This window comes from Chiloscyllium plagiosum, unplaced genomic scaffold, assembly GCF_037043375.1.
Source record: "Chiloscyllium plagiosum isolate Xiang-an unplaced genomic scaffold, Cpla_swu_hap1 HiC_scaffold_37, whole genome shotgun sequence".
NCBI lineage: Eukaryota > Metazoa > Chordata > Chondrichthyes > Orectolobiformes > Hemiscylliidae > Chiloscyllium > Chiloscyllium plagiosum.
Genome location: NW_028270175.1, coordinates 13130463 through 13151798, shown reverse-complemented (window position 1 = coordinate 13151798; position 21336 = coordinate 13130463). Strand labels below are relative to the sequence as shown.

The 21336-nt window shown below is 41.7% G+C and overlaps 1 protein-coding gene across 1 annotated transcript in view; it reads left to right on the top strand.

The window, feature by feature from the left end:
* The window catches only part of ttc34 (tetratricopeptide repeat domain 34), a 76915-nt gene that overhangs the window by 26181 nt on the left and 29398 nt on the right, over positions 1-21336 (top strand). Inside the window, exons 3-4 of the mRNA XM_043676071.2 lie at positions 739-964; positions 9180-9372. Of these exons, the coding sequence (XP_043532006.1) occupies positions 739-964; positions 9180-9372 (419 nt within the window). The remainder of the gene's footprint in view (positions 1-738; positions 965-9179; positions 9373-21336) is intronic.

Here is a 21336-nt window from a genome sequence, read left to right as displayed (position 1 = left end):
CTTGAATCAAGATGCTAATGTTGACCATAAATTCATTATCTGAAAAGCCTATCTGGTTAACTGCCCTTTAGGGAAGGAATTCTGCCATCCCTACCTGGTCTGGCCTACATGTGACTCCAGACCTAATGTGGTTGACTCTTTTATGCCCTATAGATGGACAAGAAATGCTGGCCTAGTCAGCAAAGCCCACATTCTGTGAACAATTTTTTTTAAAAGCAGCCCATCCCATTCTTGAACCGCTCAATTCTAAGTTAAAGGTTGATCCATAATTCCCTTTTGGGCTTTGGTGAGACTTGGTAGAAATTAATACAAATGAGTGGCTTGCTGGGCCATTTCACAGAGCAGTTGAGACTCTGTCAAGTTGTGGAGTCACATATAGGCCAGACCAGATGAGTATGGCAGGTTTCCTTCCCTGAAGGACATTATTGAGCCAATGCATTTTTCTGATAATCAGCAATGTTTTTTTTAGTCATTGATAGATTCTTAATTCCAGATTTTAAAAAATTGAAATCCAATTCATCACCGTCTGCCAAAAACGTATTTCAGCCCAGGTCCCTAGAACATTAGCTGAGTTTTTGTATTAATAGTCCAGTGATAATACTGCTCGGCCATTGCTTCCGCACACTTACAAATATTTGACTTTTATTCTTGACTCTAGGCCAAAATGATAACTTCTAATTTGATTTTTAAAGGTAATAGTCTTTCTAATTCAATCCACATATGTTTGTTTACTCCTAGAGATGCAATGGGTGTTCATTATTTGGCTTTATTGCTGCTTGAGCTAGAGCCATCCGATGAGATTTCCCAAATTCTGTCTGCAGATGCTCTCTACCAACTTGGTTCTATGGAAGAAACTCAGAAGTCTTTGCTGGTTTCTCTTGGCAAGAACCCTCGGCATTCTTCAATCTTGGCTCGGCTTGCCCTGCTTCAACTGAAGAAAGGCTTTCTGTATGACGCCAATCAGGTATGATAACCAGGAAGCTGGAATTCAGATGGTTATTGTGAGGTATTCTCCAGCTTTGTTACACTTGGTATTGTGATTTGTTGTTGTGAAAGAGAAAAATTGAGTTTTAAAGCAAATTGTTGATGAACAGATCTGCAGATATGTACAGTAACAAAGTGATTATTTACTGCTTCATATTTATAAAAGATTATTCTGAGATTTGAGTATGGTTGGCAGCGTCAGCAATTTTTGCTCATCCCTACTTTGCTTCTGAGAAGGTGGTAGTGAGCTGCTGCCTTGAGTCGCTGCAGTTTACGTCTGTTTTGATATGTTGCTCAAGCAATCTGAAGATAATTGTTAAAAATCACACAACACCAGGTTATAGTCCAACAGGTTTAATTGGGAGCACTAGCTTTCAGAGCGCCGCTCCTTCATTAGGTGGTTGTGGCCAAACTACAACCACCTGGTGAAGGAGCAGCGCTCCAAAAGTTAGTGCTCCCAATTAAACCTGTTGGACTATAACCCGATGTTGTGATTTTTTTTAAACTTTATACACCCCAGTCCAACACCGGCATCTCCAAATCATGAAGATAATTGCACTCACTCCCTCACTCTCCCTATGGTACTATGTCCTCCTCTGTTTCAATATTTATTTGTCCTTTTAACTATGTTCTCTGCCTTTCACTGCATAACTTCCATGTCTTAATGAATTGTAATGCGGTTTCCCAATCCCTTTTCTCATGCTCCAATTTGAATGAGATGTTTTAATCATGGGAAACACAATTTAAACTTTGCATAACAATTGAGGGTGGGTGGCAGGGGGTTATTTCTTCATCAAAAGGATTATCAAAACCTGACCTATCGAAGCAGATAGTATAAAAGTGATCAGAGTCACTGAGACATCTGTAGAGAAACAAAGGGTTGATTGACATCAGAAGAAAAGAGGAGAAAGTGAGGTCTGCAGATGCTGGAGATCAGAGATGGAAATGTGTTGCTGGAAAAGCGCAGCAGGTCAGGCAGCATCTAGGGAACAGGAGAATCGACGTTTCGGGCATTAGCCCTTCCTGAAGAAGGGCTAATGCCCGAAACGTCGATTCTCCTGTTCCCTAGATGCTGCCTGACCTGCTGCGCTTTTCCAGCAACACATTTCCATCAGAAGAAAAGAGACAATGTGGGGTTTTGTCTATGAACATTTTAAAGGTCTTTCCTTTTCTGGTTCTCTGATTTTTACCTATACCAAGGTTGCTAGTTGGATTATTTTTGAGGAAATTTCTCATATATTTTCAAAATTTGAAATTTAAAAAAAAATCTTGGTGTAACATTTGCTAAGTAGAGAAAATCCCATAGCTTCTAAACCTATTTTTTTTTTTAACCACAAGATGGCACCAAAACCACAGATTACAGAATTTCTACAGTCAGCCAAAAATGTTTTTTTTCAAATTGCTTCAATGGAACATTTCAAATGGTCTTTGACGGAATTTGATTATGAAATATGCAGTAGAGAATTACAGTTTAAATCTTAAGCCATTGGGGACAGATTTAAGCTAACTAGAGAGAAAGCCGAACAGTGAAATGGATATAGATTGGAGATTTTGTTCAAATAGTCTGCAAAGTAGCTGACGTTCTGTGTGAAAGTATGGCACTAAAGTGGGAACACTACATAGGAGGTAATTTGGCATTATACTGAGAAATGGTCATGCTACATAACTATATGAGAACAGAAAGACTTGTATTTATAACTGCCATTCACAACTTCTGAATATTTTCTAGCCAGTGAAGTGTTTGAAGTGTTGAAACTTGTATGGGTATGAATAGAATTTTACTGAGGAGGTGTGTAAAATGAGTATGGTACCTGTGGGAATGTCTCTGCAGGATGAATGGCATATTGCCTATCACAGCAGGAAATCTGAGAGGCAGGAGGGGCTGGGTCATAGAGTCAAAACGATGTACAAGACGGAAACAGACCATTTGGTCCAACTCGTCTATGCCGACCAGATATCCCAACCCAATCCAGTCCCACCTGTCAACACCTGGCCCATATACTTCCAAACCCTTCCTATTCATATACGCATCCCAGATGCCTTTTAAATTGTACCAGCCTCCACCACTTCCTCTGACTTCCATACACGTACCACTCTCTTTGTGAAAAGGTTGCCCCTTAAGTCTCTCATATCTTTCCCCTCTCACCCCGAACCAATGCCCTCGTTCTGGACTCCCCCTCCCCAGGGAGAAGACTTTGTCTTTTTATCCTATCCATGCCCCTCATGATTTTATAAACCTCTATAAGGTCACCTCTCAGCTTCCAATGCTCCAGGGAAAACAGTCCCAGCCTGTTCAGCCTCTCCCTGTAGCTCAAATCCTCCAACCCTGGCAACAACCTTATAAGTATTTTCTGAACCCTTTCAAGTTTCACAACATCTTTCCGATAGGAAGGAGACCAGAATTGCACGCAATATTCCAAAAGTAGCCGAACCAATGTCCTGCACAACTTAACCTCCCAACTCCTGTACTCAATACTCTGACCAATAAACGAAAGCATACCAAATGCCGCCTTCACTATCCTATCTACTTGTGATTCTACTTTCAAGGAGTGATGAACCTGCACTCCAAGGTCTCTTTGTTCAGCAACACTCCCGAGGACCTGACCATTAAGTGTATACGTCCTGCTAAGATTTACTTTCCCAAAATGCAGCATCTCGCATTTATCTAAATTAAAGTCTATTTGCCATTCATCAGCCCATTTGGCCCATCTGATCAAGATCCCATTGTAACCGCTGGTAACCTTCACTGTCCACTATACCTCCAGTTTTGGTGTCATCTGCAAACTGTCTAACTATACCTGTTATGCTCACATCCAGATCATTTATATAAATGATGAAAAGTAGTGGACCCAGCAGCAATCCTTGTGGCACTCCACTGGTCACAGGCCTCCAGTCTGAAAAACAACCCTCCACCACCACCTTCTACCTTTTGAGCCAGTTCTGTATCCAAGTGGCCAGTTCTCCCTGTATTCCATGAGATCTAATCTTGCTCACCAATCTCCCATGGGGAACCTTGTCGAACGCCTTACTGAAGTCCATATAGATCACATCTACAGCTCTGCCCTCATCAATCCTCTTTGTTACTTCTTCAGAAATCTCAGGCAAGGTTGCAAGACATGATTTCCCATGCACAAAGCCATGTTGACTATCCCTAATCAGTCCTTGCCTTTCCAAATACATGTGCATCCTGTCCCTCAGGATTCCCTCCAACAATTTGCCCACCACTGACGTCAGGCTCACTGGTCTAGAGTTCCCTGGCTTGTCCTTACCACCTTTCTTAAATCGTGGCACCATGTTAGCCAACCTTCAGTCTTCTGGCACTGGAGTGCGAATAGTGCTTTTCTGCTGAACTTCCAGCCCAAGAATGTACAAGTGTGCAGCTCAGGCCACCAACTCCAAACTTTCCATTTTGGTCAGACTGTAGCACCAAATTTTCTACATCATTGGATCAGAAACATTAAGCTGTCTAGTGGACTGCTCAGACTATGTACCAAATGATGTACAAGTTCTTTATTCTCCTTGATGTTAATGCATTCTCCCTACCCTACATCTCATTCATCTTCCACCAACTCCGTTACTTTGTTTATCTGCCTTTTAACTTTCTTCCCCCGTTAATGATGATCTCATCTACATTTTCTTACTCTCTCTCTCCTTCCTCCACACCATGTTGATTCCTCGTATGCATGAAGTACAAATACTCCATTAGTTCACTTTTGTACCAAATCATTGATTTTGTTTCTAAAAACAACTGACCGTAAATTGTCAACAGCTCAACTGTATCTAATCTGAAGGATCATCGCCATTGAAATGCAAAACCTGTGCTGAGTCTGCATTATTGTTACCAGTACTGCTACTCCCATTTTAACACCACCACCTCATTGCATGCTTTGTAACAACCCCAGTCGTCAGTTGTTCTGTCTTCTCTTTCCTATTTGAAACACTTTTATTTTTAATTAAAAAAGCTGTGGCGATTCCTTGCACTAGAATTGTAGATATAGTACAAGGATGTGGGCATTTAGTCGGAGATAGCCATTACTTAAAATTTTCCTTCCTCCCATTTTAATGTACTTTTGCTCTTCTTTTGAAATTTCTTTAATCTTCAACCAATTGATTCTTTCCCCATTTTTTAAAAACTAAATTGGAATTGTTGTGGTAGTGGGTGGCACGGTGGTTAGCACTGCTGCCTCACAGCGCCAGAGATCCGGGTTCAATTCTCGCCTCAGGCGACAGACTGTGTGGAGTTTGCACGTTCTCCCCGTCTCTGCGTGGGTTTCCTCCGGGTGCTCCGGTTTCCTCCCACGGTCCAAAGATGTGCAGGTTAGGTGAACTGGCCATGCTAACTTGCCCATAGTGTTGGGTGCATTAGTCAGGGGTTTAAAAAAAAATGTAGGGTAGGGGAATGGGTCTGGGTGGGTTGCTCTTTGAAGGTCGGTGTGGACTTGTTGGGCCGAAGGGTCTGTTCCCACACTGTAGGGAATCTAATCTAATAAACCTAAATTATGGGCTTTATATGACAATAGGAATGAACATAGACGCTTGCTGGCTCCAGTCCTGCTAGGACCATGGGAAGGTCACCTTTCAAACACAACGACATGGTATTAAATTGATAGTTTTATGTCTTTTGGAAATGAGGAAAAAAATCCAGTTTTTTGAAGGGGGAGTAATTTGATGGCTTGTGGTCATTCACCCTTTTTGGGGAATTTACATCCATAACAAAAAGATTGGATTCGTAATAAACACATGACTATGGTTTTATTTTGCCTATTGTACTGTACAAAAGTGTATAAATATTGTGTTAACAAGTTTGGTTTAATCAGCAGTCAGGAAATTGATTAGGAGAGTCATTACAACCTTATCTAAACTCTCAATGCAAAGACTTATTATGTACGAAATAACTCCACAAACGCCCGTATCCTGTCACTAAGTCGGCCTTTATTTACACATGCACAGTACTTGTCACAGGCCCAGCTTCCTCGGCCACTGAGTGAACAGAACTTCAATCCTGTTTATAAATGTCAGCCAGGGCTCCCTGATTGGGGCTGTTAACCTGGTCCAATCAGGGAACTCATTCTATGAGGTCCACCTGGCTGATCTTGCTACAGTAATTGCATCTGCGCACACAGCCCCCACCCCACCAGATCTGGGGACGTAGGCTGCTCTTCTTCTTGTAGACACCCCTGTGGTGTTTTTGCACCAGATCTGGATCCTTCGGACTCCGCCTCAGATACGGGCAGTGTGTACTGGACTGTAGCCTACATTTTGCACCCAGAGCATCATAGAAGAAATTCATTCTCCACTTCAAGGAATAAATGCTTTGAAGTGGCGACGTCTGCTGTGTTCATCCCAGACTGTGAAATTTCTTCGAAGATGACAAAGGGGGAGAACCAACAGGTTCCGACAGCCTTTCCAGCTGTTCTGAGGAACTGGGTACATATTGCTCCTGCCATGTTTGCAGCTTTTTTGATCTACACACGAGTTCAGGTCCACATCATCTACCTGAACTTTGTACGTCTTGGGACCATGACCCCTCATCGACCATGCCTATACCCATGCAGGGACTATTCAGTTATTTTGGCACCACATTTGTTCCCTGAAGTAAACTGTTTCACTCGAGTAGCAGAATCTCGTCTCCTGATGCTGCTTCATCACTACCACCACACCCCTGGCCCCCAGATCTAAAAAGATAAGATTTATCCTGATGCAGAGTCTTCTCCCCATTCGCAACTCTGCTGGAGCAATCCCCGTAGTTACATGAGGCATGGTCCAATCATCAAATAGGAACCAAGACAGTTTGGTATCACGTGAAGCTGTAGGCTGTTTTTTTAAGGTTACCTTTAAAGTTTAGGCTGCTCTTTCCACCAGACATTGGACAATAGATTGTATGGAGCTGTCCTGAATGCCATTCAACTTCAGGAAATACTCAAATTCCTTGTTGGTAATTGATAGTCTGTGACCAACACCTCTGGGAATCCATGTATTGCAAAAGATGTTTGCAGCTTCTCTGTTGTTGTCCCAGTGTTTGACGAATGAACTCTGCGTGCCCAATCACTTTGAGTGGGCATCTACAATGACTAAGAACATTGAGCCATGAAAGGGTTGGCATAGTCACAAGTAACTGAGTCCAGGGTTTCCCCAACTATTTCCACGAAGATGGGAGAGTTACTGTCGTTAATTTTTGTCCTTGTTGGCAATCTGGGCACAACCCCACCAACGTGGTTCTATCTGCATCCAGTCCTGGCCACCATACAACTTCTTGCCAAATTCTTTGTTTTGGACACTACTGGATGATCCTAGTGGAGTTGAGAGCTGAAAAGGTGTTGCTGGAAAAGCGCAGCAGGTCAGGCAGCATCCAAGGAGCAGGAGAATCGACGTTTTGGGCATGAGCCCTTCTTCAGGAAGGCTCATGCCCAAAACGTCGATTCTCCTGCTCCTTGGATGCTGCCTGACCTGCTGCGCTTTTCCAGCAACACCTTTTCAGCTCTCAACTCCAGCATCTGCAGTCCTCACTTTCTCCTAGTGGAGTTCAGCCAGTATCTGACAGTGAGCTTTATCGGGACAAACACTCTTGCTCCCCTTAATAAAAAGCTGTCCACTATGGTGATCTGGTCTCATTGTGTCCAGAAAGGTTTCAGTTCTAGTTGTGATGACCCTTTTTGTTTCAGCCACACCCCAAGGAAATTTCTCATGAATGCCTTTATGACCTCCAGCCTGCTTCCATCTTCATTTGGCTGAGGCATGGGCTTTGTTTTGGGGTTTTGCTGATCGCTGACCGAGAGACCCTCCATTAAAGGATATGTCCTGAGTGAGGCTATGCAATTGTCTTCCCTTGTGATGGTGTTCCCCAAACTCAGTTAGTCTGGCAAGGCTGTCCACTATCATCAGCATACCCTCTAATTCATTTTGCAGTATTTTTTAATAACAAACCCAGCTGCAGTGCCTGTTTGAAGTCTACTTGGGCTTCAGCTAGTAGGTACTTTTGCATAGTTATATCATTAATCCCACATACCAAATGGTGTCTCAGCCTCTCAGTAAGGGTTAAACCAAAGTCACATGCCTTTGCCAGTCACCTTAACCTCGTCAAAAATCACAACACTGTTTCCCTAATTCTCAAACAGCTGAGTAATCTCATTAGTTAGAAAAGGCTTAGGGTCATAATATTCCTTAACTATATCCTTCAACATCTTGAAATGTTTTATTCTCTGGTGCTTAATAACTGAAAAAGCAGCAGGTCCACAAGCTGTCAGGAGAATTGCTCTGTTTTTCATCTGCCTCAATGTCTTTTGTATGGGGTAGTGGAAAATGCATTATTTCCACACATGGGCCCAGACTTCGGCAGGATGAAACAAGTTAAGTTTCCCAACTTCATGCCCGAAATATTCACCCCAACTCAAAGATGACTGTTTGCAAGTTAATTTCTTCAGGAGTATATATTGTTTTCTCTTGTTGCCACTAAAGCAACTCTACAGAAGCCAGTATCTCATCATCCAACTTGCCCTTTATTTACCTGTGCATAGTGCTTGACATTGGTCAGACTTCCTCTGAGTCAGCTGTTAGAATGAACAGAATCTCTGACACTTCTGTTTATATCTATCAGCCAGGGTTCCCTGACAGCCCCAATCAGGGAACTCATTCTCTGAGTCCATATGGCTGACTTCATTACAGTCACAACAATCTATATATCTTGGTTATCTTGACAGGCACTTAGAGTCCACACATAACGTGAGACCAGAGTTGCATGTAGGCAAGTGTGGCAGATTTCCTTTCATTCCTTTTGAACATTGAGTGAATTGGTTTAATTTTCACTGTTGCAAATTTTATTCAGTAACTCAATGGGGCAGGATTTGAATTCATGATCTTAGGTTTGTAAGTTATACTGTAAATCACCACTTTACACTATTTAGCCAGCTGTGTATTATGACTTTCAGATATGGATATATTATGGAAAGGACATACAATCAAATATCAACTCTGGGCTCAGCAAACTCACCAAAATGAGACAAGTTTGCAAAAGAAAGTTTTCAGAGAAGCTTATAAGGGACTTTGTAATTAAAATTGTTACTGCATACTGGGGCTGACTAAAGAGTCTTGTCTTTCCAGATACCGTATTTTCCAGTAATTAATTGCTGAGGAAGGGTCAGTAATTTAAAGGGCCTCCAATTTTTGAGGTCTCACCAAACATTTCTTCTTTTTTAAAGCTAATAAAGAAAGTCATTGAGATCGGTGATACTTCCTGCCTCCTACCCATAATGGACATTTTCAAGTCAGAAGATCGAGACCTAATGCAGAAACATTGCCATTCCAGTGCAATGTCAATCCTACAAAATAAGGAAGGTGACACATATGTAAAGGAAGCAGTGGCCTATCTCTCTCTGGCAATAATTTTATCAGGTTAGTGGCGGAGGTTGTTCGTTAGACTAGATGTGATCAGTGAGATGAAACTTGGATCAGGATTATATTAATATCCTAAGAATGACATGGGGGGAATGATGAGACTTAACACTCAGTGAATCAGGAAGACTGGAAATCTCAGGGTTTGTACACAATTCATAAACACTGAGGCTGCTATGACAAACTTATCCACATTTATTAACATGCAGAATTTTATTCTTACCATTAGATTTTGAGCACTAAGTTGAGTAAGAACAAGAAATAGTCAGATCATTCACCACTTGAGCTTGAATTGGCATTGGCTTGGGGTGTGGCTGATTTGAACCTCCACTCCATTTGTCTGATACTGTTAGCCAATATAACTTTCACTTTCATTCTTGAAGGTTCCAATTATCCTAGTATTTACTGCCTTTGAGGTTGGGGTAGAACAGCTTTTGATATCCAGTCCACCAATTCGTCATCTTTCATCAGTGAAGTAATGCTATCCTTAACCCTTTGCGAAGGAATTTTCTCATGAATGTCTTTGTGACCTCCAACCTGCTTTCATTCTAAATCCAAGTTCCACCCTACAGAAACGCTTGACTCAAAATTATCTCTGCTGTATATGATGCTGCTTGTTCAGTATTCCCATTCCTCTTGCCTACTTCCACTGGAGCTTCCACGTCCCTCGTTAGCTTGTGCTCATTTTCAAATCTATTTCAAAGCTGCATCCTGAGCAGAAACGGTCGATTCTATCTATATTTTGCGTGAGGATGTAAAAATAATCCCTTTGTTTTGTAATCATACAATGGTTACATTCCCAAATAAGGCCATTTGTCCCAAAATGTGCAAGAGAAATTCAGCTATTTTCACTCCCTTTTGTTTCCTTGTAGTATTTCTGCTTGTCCAATTCCTGTTCAGAAGCCAGAATTGAGTCTGCCTCCACCAACCTTTTAGGCAGTATCTCCCAAATTGTAATTGCACGTTGCATACGAATGTTTTTCTTCATGTGTCTGGTTCTTTTACCCATCACCTTTTTAAAGTGTCCCCTGGTTCTAGCCCCTTACTGAACTGGTAATAGTTACTTCCAACTACACTGCCTGAATCTCAATAACACCATAAGACCTAGGAGCAGAAATTAGGCTATTCAGTCCATTTGAGTGTGCTCCACCATTCAAACATGGCGGATAAGTTTCTCCACCCCATTCTCCCACTTTCTCCCCGTAACCCTTGATTCCTTGGTAATCAAGAATATGTCTGCCTCAGGCGTAAATATACTCTGACCTGGCCTCCACAGCCATCTGTGGCAAGGAATTCCATAGATTCACCACTCTCTGGCTGAAGAAGTTACTCCTTATCTCCGTTCTAAAAGGTCTACCCATTTTACTCCAAGGCTATGCCCTCTGGTCCTGGTACTCCTACCAATGGAAACATCTTCCCAACATCTACTCTGTCCAGGCCATTCAATATTCTGTAAGTTTCACTTAGATCTCTCCTCATCCTTCTAAACTTCATTGGTTATAAACTGAGTCCTCAAACATTCCTCATTTGTTAAGCTTTTCATTCCTGGGACCATTCTCGTGAACCTCCTCTGAACATGCTCCAGGGCCAGTACATCCTTCCTGAGATATGGGGCCCAAAACTGCGCACAGTACTCCAAATGGTGTATGACCAGAGCCTCCGAAGTACATCCCTGCTTTTATATTCAAGTCCTCACAAAATAAATGCCATCATTGCATTTGTCTTCCTAACTACTGACTCAACCTGCAAGTTTACCTTGAGATAATCCTCGACTGGAACTCCCAAGTTTCTTTGCACTTCAGACTTCTGAATTTTCTCTCCATTTTGAAAATAGTCCATGCCTCTATTCTTTCTACCAAAGTGCATGACCTCTCACCCTCTCACTTTCTGCGAGTGTGAGTATGTGTAAACTTAAGCTGACGGAATTTTTGTTTTTGAAGAAACAGAGGTGAAGAGCTGAGGTCAGTTAGGACCACGTCTTGCAAAGATTGAGGAGAGTAGACAGAAGATAGGACAAATCTGGAAGTGGCATTTAAATGACAGAGTTTGTGTTTCAATAGTCCTGCCGCAATTACAATCATCTGCAGTATTTTCACAACTTGGCATGTGCTGTGCATGTTGGAACAATGTCCATGGCCCTCCTTGTCCAAGTCCTCCATGCCTCATTGTATGGAGGACTATGCTGGGAATTGTCATCAGTGTGTGAGGTGAATGTGATTGCTCAGAATATTAAGAACATATTTTATTTCTGAAATTCCTCACCGAGGTTCATTAGATCTAGCCACGCACAGGTTATCATCTCTACGAAGCTAGACATGGAGAAATTGATGAGGAACAAATTCTAGCCAGCCCAGGACCAGCAATAATCTCCAGAGACTGATGAATAGTCTCCACGTGAGGAAGTTGTAGCTGAAGGTCCCTTCAGGATGTGAAGGAAATTACAGAAATCCAGAGCCTATTGCCCTCACCTCCATTTCCTCCAGATGGAAGAGGTACATTGTAACTGCAGACTGGGATGTCTCTGGACACTTCACAGAACTATGCCGTCTAAAGCAGGATTTGAGACCTGAAGGGTGGATGGTCATCCTATTCCAGTAGTTGTCAATGTGACAGTTGTACTCAATTTTTTGAGTAACTGGATGCTTCTAAGGATGCGCTGGGTATCTGTGAAGAATCTCTCAATCCTCAAATGTATCAAGATTGTTATATCACAGGGTTTTATCTTGTTTCTCCATAACTAGGTCATTGTAGCCTAGGCAGTAAGCTTTGCCAACATAGCTGACTTACCCAGATACAGGGTGCTGTAAACTGTACATTGTGTTGAAAGCACAATATTGTAATGCAACAACTTTTTCAACAGAAAAAGGATTTATCAGTGCACCAGTTAACTGTGGTCTTCAGTAGACATCTGAGTTTGCATTGCGTACCTTGGAAGCTGCCATGGTGCCCGTATCCTGGAGAAATCTCATGCTGTTTAATTTTGAAAGGTCAAATGCCTTACAAGGATGGTTACTGGGGTGCAAGGGCTAACGTCTGAAACCATGATTGACTCCTTTGTACGATCTCCTGACTGAGGCAGAGGATAGATACTGTGCTGCCCGATCTTTAGTGAAAACTATCATGGAGCAGATGATAGTCCTTCTGAAGATGAAGTTCCAGTGCTTGTATTGGTATCGGGATGCCTTGCAGTAACACCTGAATGTAGTGTACTGTATAATCCTTTCATGCTGTGCCCTGCACAACAGGAGCAATCAAAGAGGGAATATAATGGATGCTGAAGAGCTAGAAGAACGGCAGCAGTCTTCCAAGATGTAAGGTGAAACCTTACATCTTCAGTGAATGCATGACTCCCTTGTTCCCCATTATCTGTCCTGCTTGTTATTTTCCCAATTAGTTGACCACTTTCCTTTTTACAGAATCATGTTGTTTCTGCCTAGTCATATATTTTTGTTAAATGGCCTGCTTTTACTTCCTGAATAATTGATCCTAGGATTTTTCCCATGTTGGGTTGGACTAACTAGCGTAATGTTTCCTGATTTCTATCTGCCTCCTTTTACTTTTTTTAAGGATATTTTTATTTTTAGCAAAAAAGTAATTTTTTCTTTGGAATATTACAACAAATGCAAAACCAAACAATTCAAACCAATATTAAAAAACAAATCCACTAATTACATAAATAACAACTAATAACTAAGTTAACAAAAGGAAAATCTTAACAATAATAATAATGATAATAACTATAACATAGCTTCGCAAAACAAAGCATTAGCCCTCGATCATTGAGCACATTAGTTTATATATATATTCAAATGCTCATAGATCCTCCCCTCTGGATCCCAGATTCATTACGTAGAATTGCCATGGCTATATAAAGGCTCTTATTAGTATGGCAGACAAATCTGTATCCAGGTAATCCAAAAAAGGCCACCACGTCTTATAGAAATTCTCATTTTTATGGTGTACCATACTTGTAGGAAAGTCCAAGGGGATGTGCTCCATGACTAGCTTATGCCAGCCCGCCAGCAACCAGGGAGATTTTCCGACACCCACCCTAATAGAATGTTCTTTCTTGCACAAAAAGTGAGGATACTGAAAAGCCTTTTTTTTTTGTGTGTGTGTGTGTGCATGTAATGAAAGTGCTTTAACAAAGCAAAGAAGAAGAGACACAGGGTCCCCCTCCACCTCCGTCCTCAAAGCTTTCTCGATTTCCCCTATCACAGCGCTCCCGTATGCCCACAGTCTGTGGCAGGACCAAAGACTTGCTTTACTTTTAGGACACTTTGGAGATGCTCCTGCTTTAAATTTAGCGAGGTGGTCTGGGGCTAGATGAACCCTGTGGAGAAGCTCCAATTGCAAGGTGTGGGTCCTGTTGCAAATCAAGATCCTTCTTGCATTTTCCCAGATAAGTTCCCATATTTCAGAAGAGATCTCAACATCCAACTCCCTCTCCATACCTTTACAGAGCCGTTCGGTTTCATCCGAGGGAGCCTCCCCCAGTAGATGATAAGCGTTGCTTACAGTTAATGTACCCTCAGCATTCAACAGGCTCTTCTCCATGTCAGACCTAGAAGGATCCATTAGAAGTGTGGTCTCTTTTTTTTTGTATGAAATTTATAACATAAAATAAATGAAAGCAGTCCCTACTGGGCAATTCGTTATTTTGAACCACCTGGTCAAAGGACATCAATGTGTCCCCTTTGAATAAATCGTCCAGGAGAGACACATTGCCCACAGTTTATACCCAAAGTCCATCAGCCCTGGCTGAAAGCCCGGCATACCAACTATGGGTGCCAAAAATGATGTTTTGGCAATATTGCCCTCCCCCTGAGGCATTGCCCTCCACACCTTGACATTATTGCAAATTATTGGGCTACGGCAATATTTTTCTTAATTATTCTCATTTTGTCTAAGAACAACAGGCTAATAAGGGGGCATCTTGCCTGAGGTGTTTTGATGTCTAACCAAAGTGAGGTGAGGACTCCCCCAACCCCCCCCCCGGGCCCAACCATTCACGTAAGATAACAACGAACTTACCTGGTAGTTTTTGATATTTGGGAGGCCCACTCCTCCCAGTCTGTAAGATAAGTGCAATTTAGTTAATTTAATTCAGGGCCGCTTGCGATACCAGATAAAAGAACTGAACCAGCCGAACTAGCAAAAAGCAGAGGAAGCATTCACATGGGACACAACAGGTGGGGCAAAATGCTCATTTTGTCGACTGCCCCTACAAAAATTAAAACTGCTTGACTGTACACCATTAGTGAGGACCATGGCAAGAGGTTCACTATACAAAACCTCCACCCACCTGATGAAGGTCTCTCCCAGGCCAAATCACTTCAAAGTATGAAAAAGATATGGCCACTCGCTCCTGTCAAATGTCTTTTCCACATCTAAGATCACTAATCTCTGTACCGATCACTGTTGACATACTTGGATCATGTTAAGTAATTTCTTGACATTGTCTGTCGATCTGCAACCTTTTATGAACCCTCTCTGATCCTCCTTAATGGTTGAGGGCAGTACAGCTTCTAGCCTTAATGCCAGAGTCTTAGGATTTTGAAGTCAACATCCAGGAGTGAAATGAGTCTATAGGTAGCACAGCCCTTTTTTAAGAATGAGAGATGTTTGCCTCTCTTAGTCGTGGCCTCCTCCCACCATCTCTGTGAGTCATTAAACAATCTAAGCATCAGCCCTGACAATATACTTATAAATTCCTATAGAACTCACTGAGGAGCCTGTCAGGACCTGGCACCTTTCCACTTTGAAGCTGCCTCACAGCCCCCTTCAGCTCTTGCTATGACAATGGGGCATTGAGGAGAGACTCTTGTTCAGGGGTCACTCCCAGAAGGTCCAAATTCTTAAGATTCCATCCTAACCTGCCCATTCTCACAGCTTTCAGATTGATGTAATTCAGTGTAAAATGTCTGGAATGCTGCATTAATCTTTTAGAATTGTAGGTCAAATTTCCAGTGTCCTCTCTGATCGAGGTAATGGCTTGGGGGACACTCCTTTCCCTAGCAAAGTACGCTAGGTACTTGCCCGGCTTATCCCCATGCTCAAACAGCCTTTAACTTGCAAATGTAAGCTCTCTGTTGGCTGTCCATGTGAGCATGGAGTTCAGTGCAGACGAAAGCACCGTGATCCTCTGCAATTTAACCAGCAAGGGCCTGTCAAAGTATGCCTTTTCAGCTACTTTCAGATGCATCTCAAGCTAATGTTGCTGCTCACTCGTCTGTCACTTCTTACCGGCTGAATAGGAAATAACTAACCACCTAGCATAGACTTTAGCTGTTTCCCAAAAAAGCCCTGAACTCAGTAGAAAAGAATGCAATAAACTTGCTGTCCTTGAGGATGAAGGGGTCCAGTTGCCAGTGCCTTGAGGCTACCATGGTATCCTTACACTTAACCATTAAATACAGTGGGGCATGATCGGAAATAGATATTGCCAATTGTACGTGATGCCACCGAGCCCAGATGTGCTGCAGGCGTCAGAAAAAGATCAATCCTGGTATGGCATTTATGTGGGTTCAAAAAGAACGTGAAGTCCCTGCCAGTAGGGTGAGGGTGCCAACAAACATCTACCAACCCCAATTCAACACACAAATCCTTTAATTGTTTAGATCGCAAGGAAGATATTGGCGGGCCTTTGGGCAGTCTGTCTACTGTGAGATATTTGAGACAATTGAAATCCCCTCCTATGATAATATGTTCAGATGCAAGGTTAACCATTCTAGAAAATGTTTCTGTCAAAAATTTAAGGGGGTGGGCCGGGGGTCAGTGAACACTTAAGATCCTGTATTCTTCCTCGGGTATCAAAGCTTAAAGGATTACAAGACTTCCGTGTGTTTTTAATGCACTCTAATAACTTAAACGGGAAATTCTTTCTAACTAAAATTGCCACCCCCCTCTACTCCTCGTATTGAAAGATGAAAAATAAACCCAGTCATAACAGTTCTGTTGCAGCTTCAATGCTCTGCAATATCCAAGTGTGTTTCTTGTAATAAGGCAACATTCACCCTATCCTTTTTAAGCCTGGAAAGTGCCATCTTCCTCTTGACAGGAGAATGACTCCATGCACATTCTCCCAGTGTCTGCGTGAGTTTCCTCCAGGTGCTCCGGTTTCCTCCCACAGTCCAAAAATGTGCAGGTTAGGTGAATTGCCCACAGTGTTAGATGTAGGGATAAATATAGGGGAATGGGTCTGGGTGGGTTGCGCTTCAGCAGGTCGGCGTGAACTTGTTGGGCCGAAGGGCCTGTTTCCACACTAAGTAATTTAATCTAATCTAATCTTCCAGGTGCACCACTTAAACACATCCTTAGCCATAACCTTCTATAGGACCATTTAGACTCTAGAGAGGACGAACCTGAACTATGTAACCCATCCCTTTAACATAGAGATTAAAGATAAAAACTCTATCCATCTCAGGCATCATTTCACACAACCCCTGCCAGAAAGGAGACTCCACCAATCCTTTTTAAAGAAAAACAAACCCAAACAGCTCTGTCCTCTACGCCTATTCAGCTGTTCAACTTAAGTCAATGTGCCAGTAAAGTTCTTCGCTTTCTCTGGCAAGTTGAACAAATGTATGGATCCATTATGATTGATCCGAAGCACCACTGGATACCTTAAAGAATACTGGATCCCAAGCGCTCTCAATCTCCCCTTGTTGCCATTGTTCCTTTTCTGAACCACCACCACCACCGAGAAGTCTTGAAAAAACATGACCCTTGAGCCGCCATATACCAATGCTCTTGAATCCCTCTCTGGAATGTAGAGGCTTCCATGACCCTCTGCTTGTCTTTGTAATGATGGAAGCTTACCAGGATAGTGCACAGGCGCTGATCTGCACCTGGCTTTCGTGCCACGATCTGGTGGGCTCTTTCAATTGTTACCTTTCCCTTCTCAACCTCCAAACCAAGGAATTCCAGGAACCACATCACGAAGAACTCCAATGGCTGCTCACCTTCTGTCCCCTCTGGTATGCCAACAACGCACAAATTCTTTCTTCTGCTCCTGTTTTTGAGATTGTCCACCAGACCTAACAGACCATAGATCTGTGTTTCCAGAGCTTCAATCCGGCTCTTGGAGGAGTCAGTCTCTGCCTCTACCCCTGCAGCCTGGCGCTCGAGCTCATCCGGTCCTTTTTCCCAAGTTTTGCAGCATAGCAGATACAGGAGCCAGCTTCTCCTCAGTTTTATTTTTCTTCTTTTTTTCCTCCCTGGATCTGCGTCCCCAGGACCTCATGAGATTTGGCCAGCTCCTCAACCAGGGTCTTCTGAGTAAGCAAGCCCTCTGCTTCAGAGGGCTGGGCCAGGTGAGCTACCTCCTTTTTTTTTCAGCGTTCCCTAGCTGTAAGGGCAAAGGTGAGTTGTTTTTTTTTTTAGGTTTCTAGCTCCTTTACTGTATTTTTACTCACTATTAAGTGTTTGGGATGGGTTCTGGCTCTGTTGGGTTGGTGTTGCAGCGCGGGGCCCAGCAAATGTGATCCTAACAGGACGCCGCCATCTGGGATCCCCCGCCTCCTTTCTTAAATGGTGTTTATATTTGTTGTTTTCCAATCTACTCAACTTTCCAGAAACTAAAGAATTTTGGAAGATAACCAATGTTAATGGTATCTCTGCAATTATTTCTAGGAAGACCCATGGATACAAGGGTACAAGAAACTTGTCAATCTTTAGCCCAGTAGTTTGTCAAATATCTATATTTTTTCGCCTTGAGAGTGATTTGTTTTAAATTTCCTCCCTGCCTTTTCCCTCTTGGTTTTTCAAATATTTCTGGGATATCTTTTGTGCCTTCTACAGTGACGAATCGTTCAAAATACCTGTTCAACACTGACTTGTTTCCCATTACGAGTTCCCCATACCATCCCTACAGGGGCTACCACTTATCTCAGCTACTCTTCCTTTTCATATGCTTGTAGAAACTCTGATCCAGATTTTCCAGGGAATGGCAATCTCTCACAGATTGCGAGTACACTCCTTTTTATAAAGATAAGCTCTGCATTTCTGATCAGAGATTCCAATCAGAGTCCCTTTTGAAATGTAGAACTATACTTCCATTCTGACAAGTCCCACATAGCATAGAACAGTTGGGGGAATTCAAATCATACCCCTTTGGCACAGCAGTCAGTTTCCATTTTCTGAAACATAAAAGTCCAGCATCACAGCTGTTTTGATAGCTGTAGTGCAAAGGGAGCTTATATAAGATAATTGTGTGCGTAGGCTGCCAAATGAGTAGGATCCAAGGTGGTAAGGGTGCCAGGTAGATGATTGAGTGTTTTTAAGGGTAAGTTGGGGTGGGTGGGAGATGTTGGGTCGTGTGTAGTATAAGTTTGAGGGTCACTTTTAATCACTATCCAGGAACTAGAATATGGAAGGAAATCATCAACTTAGTAGAACCCTTCATATTTTCTGATTTTAAACGGATATTTTGAGAGTTTTGTGTTCTGGGAATTACCCAGCGGAATCTTCAATTTCTTGGGCAATTCTTTTGGCGTTATCTTTTTTTCATAAATGTCACTCCTTGCTGGATTCTGAAAGGTTCCAATCTTTTGACCTGCCACTAATCTTCACAGAACTGAATGTCGTTAAATTCTATGCTTAAATTATAAACATTGCACATATAATAAATTCCCCATCTGTCTCAAGCCATGAGTTGCTCTGGCACTGGGTTTTTCTTTTTACAGGAATTCATATTGGTGTTTGTCAACCTGACCTCATGTTTCATAACAAGTTGATTAATTAGCCTGAAAGTAGGCTCTTGCACCCTTAACTCAATTTTAAATTTTGTATTGTTGTTGTATACTGTTTTTCTGTCTCTCCATGTATTATCCCTCTTTTCAATGTGCTATTCCATAGTATGAGGAACTAACTGAGACCTCACTAGGTTGATGCAACTGTCAGCTGATCTTTTTTTAACCCCATTCTGACTATGGGCCTGACACTAATTGAGCTTTTAACATTATGCCCTACCTTCTGTTAAGAAATTACCCAAAGGCAAATCTCAAACCTCCTTAAGATGCTTGTATTGTGGTGAATTTACCAAGTTGAATTTACTTAACTGTGAATGTTTCTTAGTTGTGATTTCCACAACTGTTAATACTGATTTCTTGTACAAGCTCCCAGCTAGTTAAAAGTTATTGCTGATTTATACTGTTTACCCAATCATATCTTTGCAAAATAGCTGTGTTGTTCTGTTTGATGTGAAAGATTGTCAGTCTAATTTAATGCCCTTCTAGTCGATGTGCTTATAAATATAAAGGCAATAAATGAACTCTAAATGGATCAGTGAAGATGAACACTGGCACCCTCAATGTGGAGGTAGGCAGCACAGTGAAAGCATTTAAGGATTTGAAATGATGTTATTCATGGAAAAATATCCTTTATCTATCTTTATTTACATAACCATACAAGGCTAGGTAAGAGATTGCAGAGATATTGATTAGAGTCCTTTTTTTGTTGTTAGCTGTATTTTACACCAAAGCTCGAGAATGTTGAACACATTACCTCCAAGTACAATCTCAATCACTTGAGGTGTTTGAAAGAGAACTAGACAGTTAGTTAGTTTAGAAGTATAGGTTTCTAGCAATTAAAGGATGAGAACTGAGATGAATTGATATATAGATGCAGGTTTGAAGGGCTATATTAGATATTTTTACCCAGAATCAGCTATACCAGCAGTTTTATGAAGGATGATAACTATTCTATTGCCCTGATTTTCCTCTGCTTAAAATACTAATCCACATTTTTTTGTGCAGTCTTGCAGAGGATGTAAGTAATGCTGTATGGCCCTTGACTCTACTACAAGGGCAACAACATCTCCACATCTACCCTGTTAAGACACTTAAAATATCTTAAGTTTCAAAGGAATTATCCATTCATAAACTCAGTGATTTGCCAACTCTCATCACATTTCCCAAATGTTGTTACGACAGCAAAATCATCAACCATATTAGTTTTTTTTTATATCAAATGAATAGCTTTTACTTTTTTGTCAGATATTAAAGTCCCCATGGTTAACAGGAATTGATTGTGCTAAATTGATGAGATTCCATATTTACTCATTAAGTTTAAATTCTTGTCAAGAGCAAGCATGTAGGTTTATATGTTTTCTCTTTTAAAATTGGGCTACATTAATCAAGCCAATGTTTAAAATTAGAAATTGGAAAGGATAGTAAAGAGAAAATAATGAGTTCTAAGTTACCTAATTATGTGAAGCTTGATTAAGTGGTTCTCGAGCTGCCTACTTTATACAGTTTGCTCTGAAGGTATTTTTACCACTGCTGGTAGTGTTGCTGCTAGTGTTGTATTCCAATAAAGGCAAGTTGTCAGAAATTCTGTTTTGCAAAAGGCAAACCTTTCGTAAAGATACTCTCATTTCTGCATTAATCTTGCTCAGCACCATAAATATGTGTACATTGATCGGTCTGTTTGTCTTTCAATCACATTGTTTTTGTATGTTCATGTTGTGAGTGGATTTTTTTTTTAATCTTCTGGTTCTCAGATCTTGGAAAGATGAGAGCTCTTTGATTTAGTTCTAATTTTCCAGTTGCCTTGGTTGAAAACTGCCTACAAGCTAGTGTCATATTACACACACAAACTTGACATTCGAGTGTAATTGTGCATGTAGCTCCACTGGCACACTTTCCCTACATTTTGGTTCCTATCTAATTCCTAACTCTTTTCAGACAACACAGCAATATATAACAACTCCCATCCAATGGTGCTAACATTTTTCTCTGTTCCTTCTGTTTGCAAGTTATATGCTGAGTTGAAACTTTATTGTTGGAACAGCACAGCAGGTCAGGCAGCATCCAGGGAACAGGAGATTCGACGTTTCGGGCACAGGCCCTTCTTCACGAATGATTCCTGAAGAAGGGCCTGTGCCCGAAACGTCGAATCTCCTGTTCCCTGGATGCTGCCTGACCTGCTGTGCTGTTCCAGCAATAAAGTTTCAACTTTGAT